Source organism: Thunnus thynnus, chromosome 12 (assembly GCF_963924715.1).
Source record: "Thunnus thynnus chromosome 12, fThuThy2.1, whole genome shotgun sequence".
In the NCBI taxonomy this organism is placed as follows: Eukaryota; Metazoa; Chordata; class Actinopteri; order Scombriformes; family Scombridae; genus Thunnus; species Thunnus thynnus.
In genome coordinates, this window is record NC_089528.1 from 31,428,698 (window position 1) to 31,446,463 (window position 17,766).

Sequence of the window (17,766 nt, forward strand, 5' to 3'; positions counted from 1 at the left end):
AAAAGATGATCAATATACAAGCTAAATAATCAGGGGACCCATCACCAAACTTGTTGGCACACCACACCTACTTGTTTATGTTTAATAGTTATATGTTTATGTTTACTTCTCTTTACTTTGTTGTTTCCGTTTAGCTGTAAGCTTTTCTTTGTATCTTCCTGTACATTTGCTTTTAGCACTTTGTGAAAGTTCACTGAGATCTACTCACAACAAGAGTCAAATTACGTGTACATTTCAAACTTGGCTAATTTAGTGGATTCTGTGTCTGAATATGTGTATTATGTGAAGCCAAACTGAGATCAATAAAAACATGGATGATTATAAAAGACAGAAACTGTGATGTTTCAGTTTATTGAGAATGTTACTCTGAATGACAAACTTGCCATCCTCTGCATAATGTATTAAAAAGAAAATACACAAGAAAGAAATATTATAAGCACTTAAATATCTACCAGGTAACTAATGATTCAACTTCGTTTTACACTATTCGTTTTTACACTATTATACAAGTCATGATTAAAAGTGAAATTAAACTAGAGCATCAAGATATTAATTCTACAGACACTTAGTTACACTTAGTAACTGCAAATATACTGTATGTGTGTGCGTGTGTGTATTTATAGTTTTAGGACAACTGTGTGTTAATCGTAAATTTAACCACAACACGTCATAAGTGACATTTGTGAACACTGAAAAGTGATTAATGAGATGAATTGATGAGATGTGATGGTGAGAAAAGACGAGCAGAAAACAGTCAGTCAGCATGTGTGCAGTTGGTGGACGGTCCCTTGTTTCTGAGGATCATCAGCAGAGAGAGTCCACAGCAGTACACCAGACTCTTCACTATCAGCACTGTGTACAGCACACAGAGCAGCTTCACCTGGTACTGAGACGGGACAAGAGCTGCTGGTGGAGCTGCTGGTGGATCTGCTGGTGGATCTGCTGGTGGATCTGCTGATGGAGCTGGTGTTGGAGTTGCTGGTGGAGCTGCCGTTGATGGAGGAAGAGTAGACACATCTGAAACAGAAAAAGTTAAAAACGAATTAGTCAGTGCTCTGCTCCTCTGCTCTCTCTGACAGCGTCTCCAGATGAAGCTGAATCACTGCTGAACACAGTCACCAAGCCTTCATTACCTTGTTCTGTTTGGGCCTTCACTGTTCCCCCCTCATGCTTGACGTAGCAGCGGTATTTATATGTGCTGTTCTCTTGCTGATGGAGCAGCAGGATGGAGGCGGTGCGTCCCTGCTCTCGGAGTTCCAGCTGCTCTCCCTCAGCAGGGGGCAGATCCTCCGACCGGCCGTTCTTCTTCTGTCTTTTCCAGGAGAACTGGACCGGAGGAGGAGACATGGCTGAGGCCAGACACAGCAGGGAGCTCTTCCCCTCCAGGTGGGCTGCTGGGTACACGCTCACCACGGGCTTCACTACCTGCCCATCTGAAGTTTGACAGCAGCAACAAGCAGCACAGACACACATTCACACAGTCAACAGCAGCTTACAGCACTGCACTGCATTCAGTCTGATCCTGGAAACTACATGATCACTAAACTACTCACCAATACACCACAAACATGTCATGTCAACATCTACACTGTATTGATATTCACTAAAAATACATTTAATATACACACACACACACACACACACACACACACACACACACACACATATATGTATGTATATATATATATATATATATATATATATATATATATATATATGCACATACACATATATACACATACACACACACACACACACACACACACACACACATATATATATATATATATATATATATATATAAATATCTTGTAAAATACAACATATTTACCTCCATATATACCATAACACCATATACCATAATATATCCATAATAAAATACAATATATAAGTCCTAATTTGCTGACATTAAATCTGTGTTCATACTTTGTACTTTCTGTCCATGTTGATGAAATTAGCGATTGTAGTTTCCATTGAAATGTAGTAAATGAAATGACGGACTGAGACTGAGAGCTTAATGAAATCAACTCTGAATCTGTATGAGACTGAAGAATCCTGCTCATCAATGAAATTTACTTAAATTATCTCAAGATTGTGTATAAAAAGTCAACAGATGATCAGAGCAGGAAAATCTTCCATAATCATTCATCTAGAATTTATTTTCTTTCAGGAGAGAGAGAAGAAGTTTCATTGAACAGCAGCTGATGAGATTACAGAATGAAATTAGAATATCAGTGCTGAGTTTCTCTGAGTATTTGGAAGAGTTTAAAGATTTTAGTTTCCAAGAAACTTATGAAGACAAACTCCTTTCTGATGCTTATTTAATGATAGAATGGTTGCACAATGAATTCTCTAATTATTATGGAAAATTAATTTGTAAATCCTCAAGCAGCAGAAAATAAACTTAAAAACTTGTGCAATAAAACAGCTGAAGGAAAATGAAAGTTTAGTCTTACCTACATACAGTTTAGTTCCAGAGCCAAAGATGAAGTAGAGGTTTCCTCCCACAGTGAATGTGACTGTGACAAAAACCTGTCTGCTGTTGAATGTGTCAGCTGAGGCGAATAAATCCAAATTATTAACCAGTATCATATTTCATCTCCATGATGTGTTTCTCTAATGTTCATATCAACATGACTGTCTCTTCTTTTGTTGTATTTCTCTTTATTTCAGCCTACTGAGGTAGAGAGAGGCGGGATCCTGCTACATTTCTAATCAGTCCAATACATGAAACATGTAGTCTGTCAGTTTAATAAAATATGATTTTACATCGGGATCAGTAGCTGTGAAAAAAATAGAAAAATAACATAAATATGGGATATAAAATTCAGCCGCTCTGTAGCCTGCAATAGTAAAAAGTGTCCTCCATAAAAGTCAAAATACTCTTCCTGACTTGTACTTTATCCTCAGACTGTCATTTGAAGTTAGAATCCTTTAGATTTTGGTCCTTGTTGATAACTTGTGTTTACTGTTGGTAACAGCCAGTGTGTTATAATAATACATCTACTGGAGCTTTGGCAGAAAAGCCTTATCAACCACTGGGGGCAGCAAACACACCTTGTCACTCTGTCAGAAATGAATGAATGAATGAATGAATGAATGAATGAATGAATGAATGAATAAACTTTTTTTGCTTTATGCTTTAAAATGCTTTAAAATTCATCAGCAAATTTTAAAAAAACGCCAGTTTAAAACTGTACACATACACAAGGAGGAAAGGAGAAAATGAGAACAATGAGTGTCACTGTTTATAAAATACCATTTACATGGTTTCTTTGGAAAGAAAGTGGGGACAGTACATATGAAGAAGTCATTACATAAAAATTTGAGAAAATCATAAAAGATTGAAACAGGCAACTACAACGGCGTATTAGGGCCATCATAGGTTAAAAAAAAAAAAAAAAAAAGGGGGCTGGGGAAGAGGGGTAATATTATGAGAAAAAAAATTTCAAACAGAATTTTCATGATTAAAGTCTTAAATTTACAAACAAAAACTCAAATACTCTCTGAGATTTTAAAGTCATCAATTTTTAACTATCATTTGAATTGGCCGTAGATGTAACCAGTGATATTCTTACATCTGTCCATTGTGTTGTAGTTCCTGATTCACAAAAGCCATCACCATCATCCAAATCACTATGTTGTTTTCTTCTGAATAGGCCCAGTTCACTGCAATGTCTCTTCAAAGTTTGGATGCTTATGATAATATGGTGATTCTGGGCTAAAATCATAAGTATTTCCTTATTGCTAACTCCAATTGCAAAGTATAATTTGATTAGGTCATCCACCGCAGCATAATTGTACAACTGTGGTGCTGATTTGTATCAAGCTGCATGGCGTGGCTCTGAGGAATTGTAGTTTTTAAAAAATATTAGTGTTTTTCCTTGCACTGGAAGGTATAAATACTGAATTGAGAGTACACTGTGGAGTTTAAGGGGATGGTAAATACATTTGTGTAATCAGAGGTCAAGGAACAAAGGTCAGTATTTCACAGCAGGAGCCATGTAGAAGCTTCATACTGACATATGTTACTCTCCAGGTCAAGACCTTTCCAAGAATGTATTTGGTTTAGCTCTTCGACAAAGTTTTGATGTTCTCATTTCATGGACACAAGCCTCCCTACGTCTAGTTTCAGGGAGTATATGTAACATCAATGGGAAATAAGTTAATAATAAAACACATAAATATAAGTGTAGGACTCTACAGCCATGCTAATAGCTCTATGAGGCTGTACTCTAGCACAGTAGTGCTATGAGCTAACATTAGCATGCTAACATACTCATAATGATAATGCTAACATGCTGATGCTAAGCAGGGTGATATTTATCATGTTCACCATTAGAGTTTAGAATGCTAACATTAGCTAATTAGGGTAAACACAAAGTACTGGATGAACTGAAATTTACACCAAATAATGGTGCAAGATTAAAAGTTCACCGAAGTGATAACATTTCATCTCAAGGGGAACATTAATGTCTGTAGAAAATTTCATGTTAATCAATCAAATATTTGTTGAGACAAGTCACTTAAAAACACAAATGTGAACCTCATGGTAGCGCTCGAGGAAAAGCCAGAGGATCTGAGAACCATGAAAAATTTGTGACAATGCATCTAATAGACATTGAGATATTTCACAATAAGTGAAAGCTTTGACCTGCTGGTGTTATTAGGTCAGAGATGCACTAAAGTCATTAAAATGGGCATTATGAACATCTGTACAAAAATGTCAGAGATATCCATCCAATCATTTCTGAGATATTTCAGTGTGGACAAACATACCTAGATTCACTCTACTAAAAAAAACAACACGGGTCACCCTGTGGCTTCAGGGTTAGGACTCAGACTATGACCCCCATTCAAGTACAACTGGGGACTCTTATTGCAACTCTTTCTCCCCTCATTTCCTGTCATCTTTCTACTGATGCTATCTAATAAAGGATTTGAGAAGTTGATGTTTATAGTACAGAAGGTGAAAAAGAAGTGAAGGTTTGTTTACATTGCCTCCGGAGCCACAGGAAGCTTCCTGAAGCTGACCAATCAGAACAGACTGGGCTCATCAGGAGGGGGGCCTTAAAGAGACAGGAGCTAAAATGGCCTGTTTAAGACAGAGGCTGAACTGAGGGGCTGCATAAATGGCCAGTATAAGATAAATAAGAAGTTTTCAACTGGAAATCTTGCAGATATTCCAGTAAAGCCCCAGAATATAAATATGAACCTGGAAATATGCAGAATATGTTGACCCTCATTGTTGACCCTCTGCTTCCATGCAGTCCTGCACATAATCTGAATTTTCCTTCCATTTAACACGTTCCTCTGTCAGCACCTGTCAATGTCATCAAACGACATCACCACATGTTCCAAGTGAACTTAATGTGAACGGGAGCTCAGTTAAAATAATGATTGACAACTGTACCAAGAGTATAATATGTAATACGTATAGTTATTATTTATTTGTTTGATCCAAAAGCCACTCCAGACCCATATGGTAACATTAACAAATTTGCTTTTGTCAATGAACAACAGTCTCTTCCCCCCGAGTGGCATATGAAAGAATATCTCAGTATTTGCTATTATACATCCACATGGAAGATTACAAATTAAATTAAAAGTAGATGGAGGTGAAATATGTGAACATTGGCTGTGGTTTATAATAATAATAATAATAGACCCTTTACAAAGGAAACAACAACACAAAAAGAAATAATGTCCATGAGTAAAGTGAACATATTAGAAGGGAGGAGAAGAACACAGTTCGTTAGAGATTGCAAGCAGTTTAGAAGAAGTGTGTTTTGAGCACCCCCGTGCACATCGAACCGCAGCACAGTAGAAGGGCTTCTGACACGGGTATGTAGATGTCTTCAGACCCGGCCTGTTTTCAGACAGTGCAAGAAGGAGATAAACATCACTTCCTTTGTCCACTATTTTGCCTGCTGCATCACGATGAGTCACAAGACTTTGACCTACAAATCATAAATTTACATGTGTTTTCTATCCTTTACTGTGCGAGGCGTGGCACAGTCCAAGGGCTTCTGTCACAAGCATGTAGATGTTGTCAGACCTGGGCTGACAGGTCTGACTTTACAAACATGTAAAGTTTGGTGCAGATTGGAGCATGTACAATAAACTTATAGCAACTTCCTGTGTCATGGTAAAACATCAAAACTAAACAGTTAGGTGGTCACTGTAATTTCAATTCATAATTTGAAAACCTTTGATGATTTTGTGTGTAAAAGAAATTCACTTCCTAATTTTCATCAAGTCTACTTTTAGAAAAGTAAAGACTCTTAACCCACATGACCTGGCCAAAGTTGGGGATTTCAGGGATAAACTGCAGTACAGAGCTACAAATTTTAGTTTTGATTTTATTTTTCTGCAGCACTTTATCACTAAACTGTCACTCTTACTCCATGTTTTCCCTTTCCCTCATAGGTCATCGCCACTACTGAATTATACATATAAGACTCATAATTATTGTAACATAAATAATAATAACAACTTCATACAAAATTTGTATATAATGTACTGTATGTATATAGACCTTTCTGCTGTATCCTTCAAAAATGAGCTCCATTTAACCGTGACACCCATCCCCCCACTTTCTTCCCTCCCTCTCCCTCTCAGCTGGAGAGAAGGATTTCAGAGCAGTCTTCTAGTGGAAATATCTTCATAAATCCCATGACTTTGGCCAAATCCATTGATACAGGTTTGAAAGTGGTCTGACTTATAGTTTAAACATCAGACGCCAAAGTTTGGCACAAAGTCCATGCCCAGAGATTGCCTCCCCATTGTTTTACATTGTAAGGGTGATGTGGCACTGCTACTTTCAGGGCTTATTAAATCCAAACAGTTCGAGTTATTACAAAGTTTTTAACAACTTTTTTTCAGCACAGTGTCATAAGTCATGTATCAAAGTTTGAAGCCGATACCGTTAACGCCCTCGGAGGCGATAGCATTTGTTTGGGGTCCAAAATTGGGGCAAAGTCTTATTTTGAAAGGCTGATTGTGGACTTCCTGTTGAATTTAAGTCAGTTGTGTCTGTAGCTCTTGATGAGATGAATAATTGAGCAGCCATTGTTGTTAGATAGGTGGCGCTAGAGAGCACATTTTGGCACTTTGGGGGTTAATTTTTATTATCAAACCTCCTACTGTGTAAAACAGTAGTCCTCGCCTAAGAGCAAAGACCCTGTTGTTTTTCGTGTGTTTATTTATTTGTTTCTTTCTTTCTTTCTTTATTATTACGCCACTAAAACCTTAAATTTGACCCCCTAAACATGCTCAAAAACTCACCAAATTTGGCACGCACATTAGGTCTGGTGAAAAATTTGATAAAATGTAAAAATTAAGCCCTAAATTGCCAAAACGTGCTGTCTAGTGCCACCTATCTAACAACAATGGCTCATGAAGACCTACAAATCATACACTGACACCCCTGACTTAAATCCAATAGGAAGTCCGCAATTAGCCTTTCAAAATAAGACTTTGCCCCAATTTTGGCCCCTGAACAAACGCTATCTCCTCCGAGGGCGTTAATGGTATCGGCTTCAAACTTCAATGGATGACTTATGACACTGTGCTGAAAAAAAGTTGTTAAAAACTTTGTAATAACTCGAACGGTTTGGATTTTATAAGCCCTGAAATTTGCAGTGCCACATCACCCTTACAATGTAAAACAATGGGGAGGCAATCTATGGGCATGAACTTTGTGTCAAACAGAGGCTTCTGACGTCTAAACTATAAGTCTGACCACTTTCAAACCTGTATCAATGGATTCACCACGAAATTTCCCACTAAAATATGATTTTTAATGTAAGATTTGGCCAAAGTCATGGGATTTATGAGGAGATTTCACAAGAGGCATACTTTAAAATCCTCCTCTCCCACTACTCCTGGTGATGTCACTCCCTCAGTGCTGTGAAATATTCTGCAATACACACTCATTATAAAATCACAGGAGGAGCAAGAAAAGACTTTAAAACTCACACTCTAATATCTCAAAAACAGTAAAAGATAGAAAAAACATGTAAATTCAAGATTTGTAGGTCAAAGTCTCGTGACTCATTTAAAGTTCAAATGAAGTTTGTATCTAAAACTATGTGGAAGCAGTAAATGTTCAAAAAACTGTGGGTTCACTCACACTCTCCATTCAAATATATGAGTATTTTTCTGTGTCCAGCTGCAGTTACTTATTGTCTCTACACACCTGACAGTACACATGTTAATCAAACTTTCAAAATAAAAGCACACCACACTTGTAAGAAATATCCCTCATTTTTAAAAAGCAAAATGATCTGATCCCGACGGGCCAGAGTGCGAGGTCCTGACCAACGCTGCTTGCAGCTTTAATTCAACATGTATTTTCTGACTTGCCGGAAAATAGACTTTGATTGTTAATTTTTCTTTTTTTACATTTTATTTTATTGATATTAAACAGAGACTAAAGTTAACATTTGAATAAATTGACATATGAAAGGTTGTCACAATAACTGTTAGGTAATGTGCTCTGTTAAAACCAACTATCTGCTTTCAAGTTTTCAAATCTCATCTTCGTCCTTCTTTCAGTTTGTCGATTTGGGCGACAAGACTCAAGAGTTTAATGACAGAGCAACACTCAAACCTATCTTTGGATCATCTCAAAAACGTTTTATTTTTCATCAGCCCCTGAATTTATGGAAAGATATTTCACTGTGACATCAGAGCTCACCTGAGAACCTGCAGCTCATCTGTCTGTGTGTCTCTGTGCTGTAGATTTTCATAATGAAATGATGACAGTCACAAACAGATCAGTTGAACAAGCTTTGGCTACTTATCTTATCAATCATTTTCATGTCTTATCGACACATATGCAATAATAACTCATGGAAAAATGGAAAGATGAGGTTAAATACGAAAAATTTATCCCACTAATTTCAAAGAAGATTAATGTTTGGATTGATTACAGAACATTCTTGTAAGCTAAGCTCAGTTTTTACTGACACTTTGGTTCTTCTTTAAAAACGACTTGATGTCTTCATATTATTTTGGGAGGACTTATAACAGTAATGAAGTTGTTTATTAAAATGACATGTCTGAGCAACAATCACAAATTAGCTAACAATACCTAACACTTGAAATTTAAATATAGTATCAGATGATCTTATATTCGTCCAGTGAAGACATTTTCATATTCTGTTATGTTTAAAACATTTAAATTATAAATACTAACTGCTTCAGATTCACTCATTCATTCATCACTGACTCTGCTGCTGCTGCTGCCGAGCTGCAGCTAGTCAACAATGTGTAAAACAGCTTGAAGTTGGGTTGCCAGATCATCAGGTCAGGGATCCCCCATATCACGTTTTCTCACTCTTTATCATAATAACCCACTTTTTGCAGAAAACACACAAACCTGGAAACTCTGCAGAGATCTCACCGTTAACATTATGGCAACTTAAAATAAAAAGATGTTTGAGATCAGTGAAAATGTTGGTAGGGACAATTCAGCAGCACCTTGACATTGGTAGCGACATGTCCCTTCTGTACTCACTCAAATCTACACCAATAATTTACATAAGTCCTAACTTCTCCTAACTTACAAAGCCCTTAATGGTCAGGCACCATCATATCTTGAAGAGCTCATAATACCGTATTATCCCACTAGAACACTGCGCTCCCAGTATGCAGGCTTACTGGTGGTCCCTACAGTCTTTAAAAGTAGAATGGGAGGCAGAGCCTTCAGCTATCAGGCTCCTCTTCTATGGAACCATCTACCGGATTCAGTCCGGGGTGCAGACACCCTCTCTATGTTTAAGAGTAGGCTTAAAACTTTCCTTTTTGATAAAGCTTATAGTTAGGGCCGACCAGGCTCGCCTTGGATCAGCCCTTAGTTATGCTGCTATAGGCCTAGACTGCTGGGGGACTTCCCATGATGCACTGAGCTCCTCTCTCCTCCTCCTCCTCTCCATCTGTATGCATTCATGTAACATCAATGCATGTCACTAACTTTGCTTCTTCCCTGGAGTTTTTTGTGCTTTCTCATCTCACAGGAAAAGCTGAGTCCCGGGCCGAACCTTTGCGGTCCTTCACAGTCCTGATGGCATCCTTCCCTGGCTGTTGCTGCTTGTGCTTGTTGTTGTTGTTGTTGTTGTGATTGTTTTTCTTCTGTCCCCCCTCCCCCTTTCCCTCTCTCTTTCTCTCTCTCAACCCAACCGGTCAAAGCAGATGGCCGCCCACCAAGAGCCGGGGTCTGCTTGAGGTTTCTACCCGTTAAAGGGGAGTTTTTCCTGACCGCTGTCGCCAAGTGCTTGCTCATGGGGGAATTGTTGGGTCTCTGTAAATTAAAGAGTACGGTCTTGACCTGCTCTATGTGAAAAGTGCCTTGAGATGACTTCTGTTGTGATATGGCGCTATATAAATAAAGATTGATTGATTGATTGATTGATTGATAAGTGATATTATGTCATGAAATCTGCTGACAGATGTGTAGGGAAGAGCACAAGAAGGTTTTTATTGTGAAGGAGCAACAGGAAGATTTTGCATGTAGAGCAGATTAGCATTGTGAGGGAGGAATGAACTTTATTGCAGCAGAAGGTCAAAGAAGCATCCATGTGTTCTGTATTCATCCTTTGTTCTCACTGTGTGGAACAACAGACAACCTGCTGAAATACATAATACACATATAAATAAATACAATATTAAAAAAAAAACACTGTCAGCAGCAAAACAAGAAGATTGTCCTCAGCTCAGTTTGTTAGTGACTCTGGCTGAGATGGAGGTGAAATATGTGAACCTGGGCTGTGGTTTACTGCTCTCTTCCTGTCACAAACACTGTTTGACATCTGTTCATCTGGAGGTTTTTGTTCAGGCTGCAGGGATCATTTCTCACTGTGGGAACCATCTTTCCAACACGAGCAGTAGTAGGTGGCTGAATGTGAGAGTTTAACTTTCTGGATCTTCAACTCACAGCCTTTCGTTTTTTTTACAGCTAAGAAATCATCTCTCTGAGGATGATTGTACCCTTTATCTATTTTACAGTTACTCTTGTCAATATTTAGAATCACTGTGAATGTTTCTGTGTCTTTCTTCTGGAGCCAGTATACATTATCCCTGTCACACTGGTTAGTTCCTCCACATCTGAAGTAGACTGTTTCACCAGCTCTCTTGGTCAATGTTAAATCTTCCTGAATCAGGTCTGCTGCCATGGCAACCAGCGCTGTAGAGAAACAGACTCACAGATGAAGGTCAGTGTGACAGTGTTTGTTAAAGGTTGAGTTTGTTGGCTCCTGATTGGCTGGAAACACTCACCTGAACACAGACAGCACAGAGCAGCAGCTGGGAGGAAAAGCATTTTGTGCAGTGGTGTTTCCTCTGGTGAACCTGGGGAGAAGTGGCGCTCTGATGCAGCTGAGGCCAAACAAGGACGAGCTGTGAGATCAGACGAGGGCGTCGTGGTTTCTAACAGCTCCTCAAACCTCCCATCAGCCCCTGCGGCGGACAGATAAGGCTGCTGCTGCTGCTGTGTGGTTTTACATTTCAGTTTAATAAATAAATTGAATTTCCTGCATCATCTGATGGTATCATGCATTCATTGACGTTCTCTTTTAACACTGAATTTAGACACATTTCCTCAAATTGACAGATTTGGTATTTTTGGAAGCTTTGTGATCTCTACTAGAATTAGAAATAAAGTTCTGAGGGTTTAGTTTGTAGAGACGAAGCCACCGGAGGGTTCAGAAGAGATTAAAGTCAGGTGTCGTCTTCATGTCTGTTTGGTGGAACTGATAACAACCCATCTGCAACATGAGGAGACACAACTACACACTGCTTTACTGATTTATTGTATTTTTTAAGTTACTATATCTTTTTTTTTAAATCTAAATTTAAAATATTAATCTCAAAAGTAAGTACAGCAACAAAAATACAATATTGTCCTCTGAAGTGTTGTGTAGTAGAAGTTTAAAGTAGTTTAAAATGGAAAAACTCAAGTTAAATACAAGTACTGTAAAACTGTACTTGAGTACATTAACTGAGTAAATGTACTTATTTACTTTTCACCTCTGTAGGAAAAAACAGCTGGATGTAATTTCATCATTTTTCATTCTTTTTTTGTTATTTTAGTGTCATTTATTTTTCCACATGTTGCGCCCTGCAGTTAAACAGCCCGATTATTTGACATATACATTCTCTATACAATATGAATATATAAAATAAAGTATATAAGATATTTAGACTAAATATTACTTAAATATGATCCAAATATGTTTTTCCACTGTAAATATTTTGCGTAACATACATCATTTTAGTCTGATCTGAATATTTGTGTTACAGTTACAATCATTTAGAGGCTATTTGTAGTCTAATGAATGAATCTTTTTTACCGCCATTCTGTATAATCCAATATCTTTAATAAAATTTCACAATATTATCTGCTACTGAATATCAGTTTATAAATCAAAGTTCAATTTCACGTGCTTTTAAATAAAAAAAGGTTTTAAAAAATGTCTGTTCTCAGATTCATTAAGATCTTTATTTTTTAAAGTTGCTTTTAATTCTGATATTCTAATATTAATTTGTACTAGTGCAGTGCTTGTTCAAAATATGTCTGTTATAAATGGGTTGATTACTTGGCCTCTGGTGTTGCTGCTTGCTGATTTCTCGAGAACCGCTCATCCAAACAACTTCACACTCGACGCTGCACTTCATTGTGTCCTCAGCAAAACACCAGAAAAGTGTGAAGTCGATCGGATGAACTGTTGTAGAGAAAATCGAAGGACACGCATACATACAGACAGACAGAGACTCTTTCCATTTTAGTTAAATATTTTCAAATATGATTCTAATATTAGAAAATCTATGATAAAAGAAAGTTCAATCAATTTGCAAATAACTAGACAGATTATTGAAATTATCACATTTAAAAATGACAATTGTATGATAAGTTACAACAACAAGATAATCAACTAAATAAAAAATTAAAGGTGTAAAATATTTAACCATAGTTCTTATTTAATTATATGTTTTTTATTGTTCATTGAGAAGTTACTATTGATTGGGAATAAACTAGAGCATTATAACACTGCAATAAAATTATATAATTAGTAAGTGTTCAGGTGTTATTTGCAAATATACTGTATTTTTTGGGGGCATAACACATTAAAATCAGTTCAGAGACACAAATTTGAACCCTATTTTGAAGGAAAATCAACAAAAACAAAGAACTTCATCAAACACAGACACTGTGATGTTAAAGTTTATTGAGAATATCAAAGTTATGAATTAAAAAGACAAATCTAACTTTGCAGAATGTATTAAACACAAAATAATAAATGTAATAAAGGTTTGAAAAACACTAAAAACTAAATTATATTTTCTATGTTTATTTGTATTTTTTGTATAATACAAGTCAACATTAAAAGTAGGAAACAAAACAAACCTGAGCTAAAAAAGTAACTGTTAAGGTTTAATTTGTAAATATATATGTGTATATATGTATTTATATATTTAGCACAACTGTATCTAACTTGTGCATGAAGAGAGAAAATGTAAAACCAACCACAACACGTCATAAGTGACATTTGTGAACACTGATCAAAGTGATAAATGAGATGAATTGATGAGATGTGATGGTGAGAAAAGGCCAGCAGAAAACAGTCAGTCAGCATGTGTGCAGTTGGTGGACGGTCCCTTGTTTCTGAGGATCATCAGCAGAGAGAGTCCACAGCAGTACACCAGACTCTTCACTATCAGCACTGTGTACAGCACACAGAGCAGCTTCACCTGGTACTGAGACTGGAAGGACACTGACACACACACACACACACACACACACACGCACACACACAGACACACACACACACACGCACACGCACACACACACACACACACGGGTCAGTCTTCTCTCCACACTGTTTCAGTCTGTTCAACTGTGGACATTTCATCACAATATCATCACATTTTCTTCAGTAGAACTTGGACTTTTCCAGACGGGACGACCAGCTTTACATGAAGACAGGGGTCGACTACAGTTTGACTGACAGCTCAAAGGCCCTTATTAAATACAACAAGTCAGGGCCGGACCCAGCTTTTTAGGGGCCCCAAACAGGATTTGATTTCCTGTTTTCAACTTAAAATAACTTTTAAATCCACAACTAACTACAATTTATAACAATTAAAATCACTCAAGGATAAAAAGCAAAGTCCAAATACTGTTTAAAAACACACAGGTTACTATAGATTTGAAGTTTTTACCACTTGGGGGCAGAAGAACTCCACAACAAGCTAACAAACTCCTCTCTGACATATTATGGTCTGTCTGCTGTTTGCTGCTGGGCAGGTAGTGTACAGTGGGTTTATCAGGAAACAGCTGCTGCTGCTGGAAACACTGAGACTGAAGCAGACAGGAAATGTGCTGCAAAACCACAACTAGGAGCTAAAAGAGGCTAAAAAGCTCATTTAGTCATTAGATTCATTCTTAATATAAAACTATTGATTAGTGGAGCTTTAAGATATACTCCCTAAACTTGTTCTATCACCCTCGAGGCCTAACACTGAGTATAGCGCCCCCAAAAGGTGTTATTTGTCAGCCTGTGAAGTGAAAGCTCTCTCAGTGGGACTTGTTGTGCTGTGGGACACTCTAACAGAATCAGGGAGTGTATGTTTAAATCCTTCAATGATGAGCAGAAAGTGAACAGACTGATATGCAGCCCTAACTGCAGCAGGACATTGGAGCTGTCAGAGCATGCAGAGAGGCAGCAGGTGATCTTACAGTCAGCTTGCTGCAGAGCTGGCAGGTCTGCTGGCTCTCTCTCTGGAGGACAGGAGGCTGCTGGAGCTGGAAGCTCTGAAACACAAAAGGAGTCAAATGTTTGGAGTTGCAGTGAGAAATGTCAGTGCTCTGCTCCTCTGCTCTCTCTGACAGCGTCTCCAGATGAAGCTGAATCACTGCTGAACACAGTCACCAAGCCTTCATTACCTTGTTCTGTTTGGGCTTCCACTGTTACCCCCTCGTGCTTGATGATTCATTGAATAACAAAACCCAAATTAATAATACTATTCATATTTTATAAAATTACATTTACTAATTTAATAATTAATACATATTATTTAATAATGTAGATTTTATATTTAATAGTTGTATTACTTTGTTGTTGCTGTTTGTTTTATTATCAGTTTCTCTCATGAAGTTGTTTTTGTTAATAAAACAAACCAGTTTTTAAATTGTGGTGTTTCTGAAGTCTTTCATCTTCTTCTAAATTGAGGTTTTTTCCTGCAGAGTGTTTAAATTCACACTGTAAGAACATTTTTAACATTCACTTCCTCTCTGCAACATTTAAAAAAATACATCCTACATTTGTTATCATCAATCAGAGCAGCAGAACACAAACCACACTGAGACAAACAAGTCATCTTTACTTGTATTAAAAAGAAAATACACAAATAACATAAGAACACAAACAGTCAGACAATAACACAATAAAGTTTCAAACGTGTATAATCAAGCAACATCAGCAGCTGGTCAAAGCAGAAAATGCTGTTGTTTTTCTCCCAAAAACCTCTTTAATGTTTTCACACTAGAAAGCTCCTCACATAGAGGTGATAACCAACTGATGACAGTTATTTCTGCAAATACTTTACCCAAAGGACAACTGGAAATCTGAGCCCAAAAGCTGCTGAATCCTTTCTTGAGTACATTTATGATTTACTTTTAAATTAATGTTGCAAACATCAGCAAAATCTTCTAGTATCTTTTATTGACTGTAGAAATCCTAAGTGTAATATTTAATGATGCCAAAAATGTAAAAATGAAAAGAAGAATAAGAGTAAAGGCAATAATTATTTTTGCCTCTAGCAGTGCAGGGCTCATGAGTTCCTGGGTTTATTTGGTTAAAAAGTTATTTTACTTTAAGAATAATTTATTTGCATGACCATGATCTTCTGACAACTGAAGGTAGTTTAGTTGACAAATCAGACGTTCAGATCAGAAAACACTCATATGTGTTATATTCGGAGGATACTGACAAACAGCCCCTTCTGTCATTTATGTATGAGCACTCGGCAATGACAAGTGTAAACTGTAAAGCAGTGGTGGAAGATATATTGAACTTGTTTACTTAAGTAAATGTAGCAATAATACAGTATAAAATACTACTTTACAAGTAATGGTTTTACTTTCAAAATTACAGAAGTATTATTCGCTAAATGTACTTAAAGTATCAAAAGTAAAAGTACTCTTTATGTAAATTGGCCCCACACACTGTTACATTGATCATATACATATATACAGAGCCTGTGAAAAGTATTCACCACTCTTGAAATGTTTCATGTTGTATTGTTTTAAAACATAGAGTCAAAGGGGATTTAATGTGGCTTTTTGTACACTGAAAAAACCCTTATATGTAAAATGAAAATAAATCCCTATGAAGTGATCTAAATGTATTTCACATATAAAATACATCATCAGCTTTACTAGTAAAATCTAAATCTGAAAAGTAACTAGTACTTATAGCTGTGAAGTAAATGTAGTGGAGTAGAAAGTAAAATATCTCCCTCTGAAATGTAGTGGAGTGGACGTATAAAGACGCATAAAATGGAAATACTCATGTAAAATACCTCACAATTGTACTTTATTACATTCCTCCCCTGCTGTAAAGTGCACCTTTGCTAAAAACAAAAAAGAAAAAGTGACAAGACCTCCAGATGTGTGGCCTTTGTTGGTGGCTGGGCTCAGTTTGACTGTGTGGGTGGAGGGCTCAGTGGAAAAAAGGTTTACAGACAACAAGAGAAAAGACCCACATGACAAATGAGAGGGAGGGAAGTTCATGAGTGTACAGCAGCAGGTATGAATCTGTTCTCGGCGGTTATTAGGACTCATATAAAACTGTTGACAGCGAATCAACACTTCCTTTCCTGCAGCAGACAGGCCGTGTGGGTTTCTGCTCAGCAGCCTCCACACTGTTCGCTGTGGTTTTTCACTTTACACAATGACGGTTACAACCATCGACTCTGGTTAAAGAATGGTTCCAGGAACTTCAGTATGAATTCAGCGCTCACTGTCTCAGTTTTAATCTGTGTTATTAATGTGTGAGAGAAGCAGCTGAAATCCTAAACTCAGAGCTGAGAAACTGACATCATTAAATAAAGGGAGACGTTCAAACTCCTGCAGTCTGCTCAGGTCCCACAGTCTGCATTGTGTTCACAAATAAATCACTCAATTCACTTTAAACAAATCGATGACAATAAAATGGTTGAAACTGTGATTGAGGTGTTGAACATCCTAATAATAATAATAATGATAATAAATGCATGACTCATAGAAAAGAAAGCAGAAATAGATTTTGATACAAAGAACCCAACTTAAATCATATTATTTAAAATATTTTTAGTGAATACATCTATTCCTATCCAGTAAAAATATAAGTGCACATATACACATATACATATGTTGGTGTGAACCAAGTTCATTTTCTCACATATTCCAGCTTAATTATAATAAATGATTGATTGAATAACAAAACCCAAATTAATAATACTATAAATATTTTATAAAATTACATGTACTAATTCAATAATTAATATATATATTTTAATAATAAAGATTTTATATTTAATGTTTACTTTATTGTATTACTTTATTGTTCCTGTTTGTTTTACTATCAGTTTCTATTATGAAGTTGTTTTTGCTAATACAACAAACCAATTTTTAAATTGTGGTGTTTCTGAAATCTTTCATATTCTTCTAAATTGAAGTTTTTGACTGCCGAGTGTTTAAATTTACAATGTTAGAATATTTTT

The 17,766-nt window shown here is 36.8% G+C and overlaps 1 protein-coding gene across 1 annotated transcript; it reads right to left on the reverse strand.

The window, feature by feature from the left end:
* Positions 1–754: 754 nt before the first annotated feature.
* On the reverse strand, positions 755–12,678 carry LOC137193538 (uncharacterized). Its single transcript, XM_067604748.1, has 6 exons — positions 12,600–12,678; positions 11,281–11,379; positions 11,015–11,188; positions 2,457–2,555; positions 1,134–1,433; positions 755–1,017 (listed from the first exon to the last, which is right to left on the reverse strand). The coding sequence occupies exons 1-6, from the start codon at positions 12,676–12,678 to the stop codon at positions 755–757; spliced, it is 1,014 nt and encodes a 337-aa protein (XP_067460849.1).
* Positions 12,679–17,766: the final 5,088 nt, after the last annotated feature.

Excerpts from the sequence above, each read along its gene's own strand:
- LOC137193538 (XM_067604748.1), bottom strand. The coding sequence starts at position 12,678 with ATGAAGTGCAGCGTCGAGTGTGAAGTTGTTTGGATGAGCGGTTCTCGA. Across the intron at positions 1,434-2,456 it reads TGGAACTAAACTGTATGTAG|ATGGGCAGGTAGTGAAGCCC; the intron begins GTAAGACTAAAC and ends GTCAAACTTCAG. Across the intron at positions 1,018-1,133 it reads GAAGGCCCAAACAGAACAAG|ATGTGTCTACTCTTCCTCCA; the intron begins GTAATGAAGGCT and ends TTTCTGTTTCAG.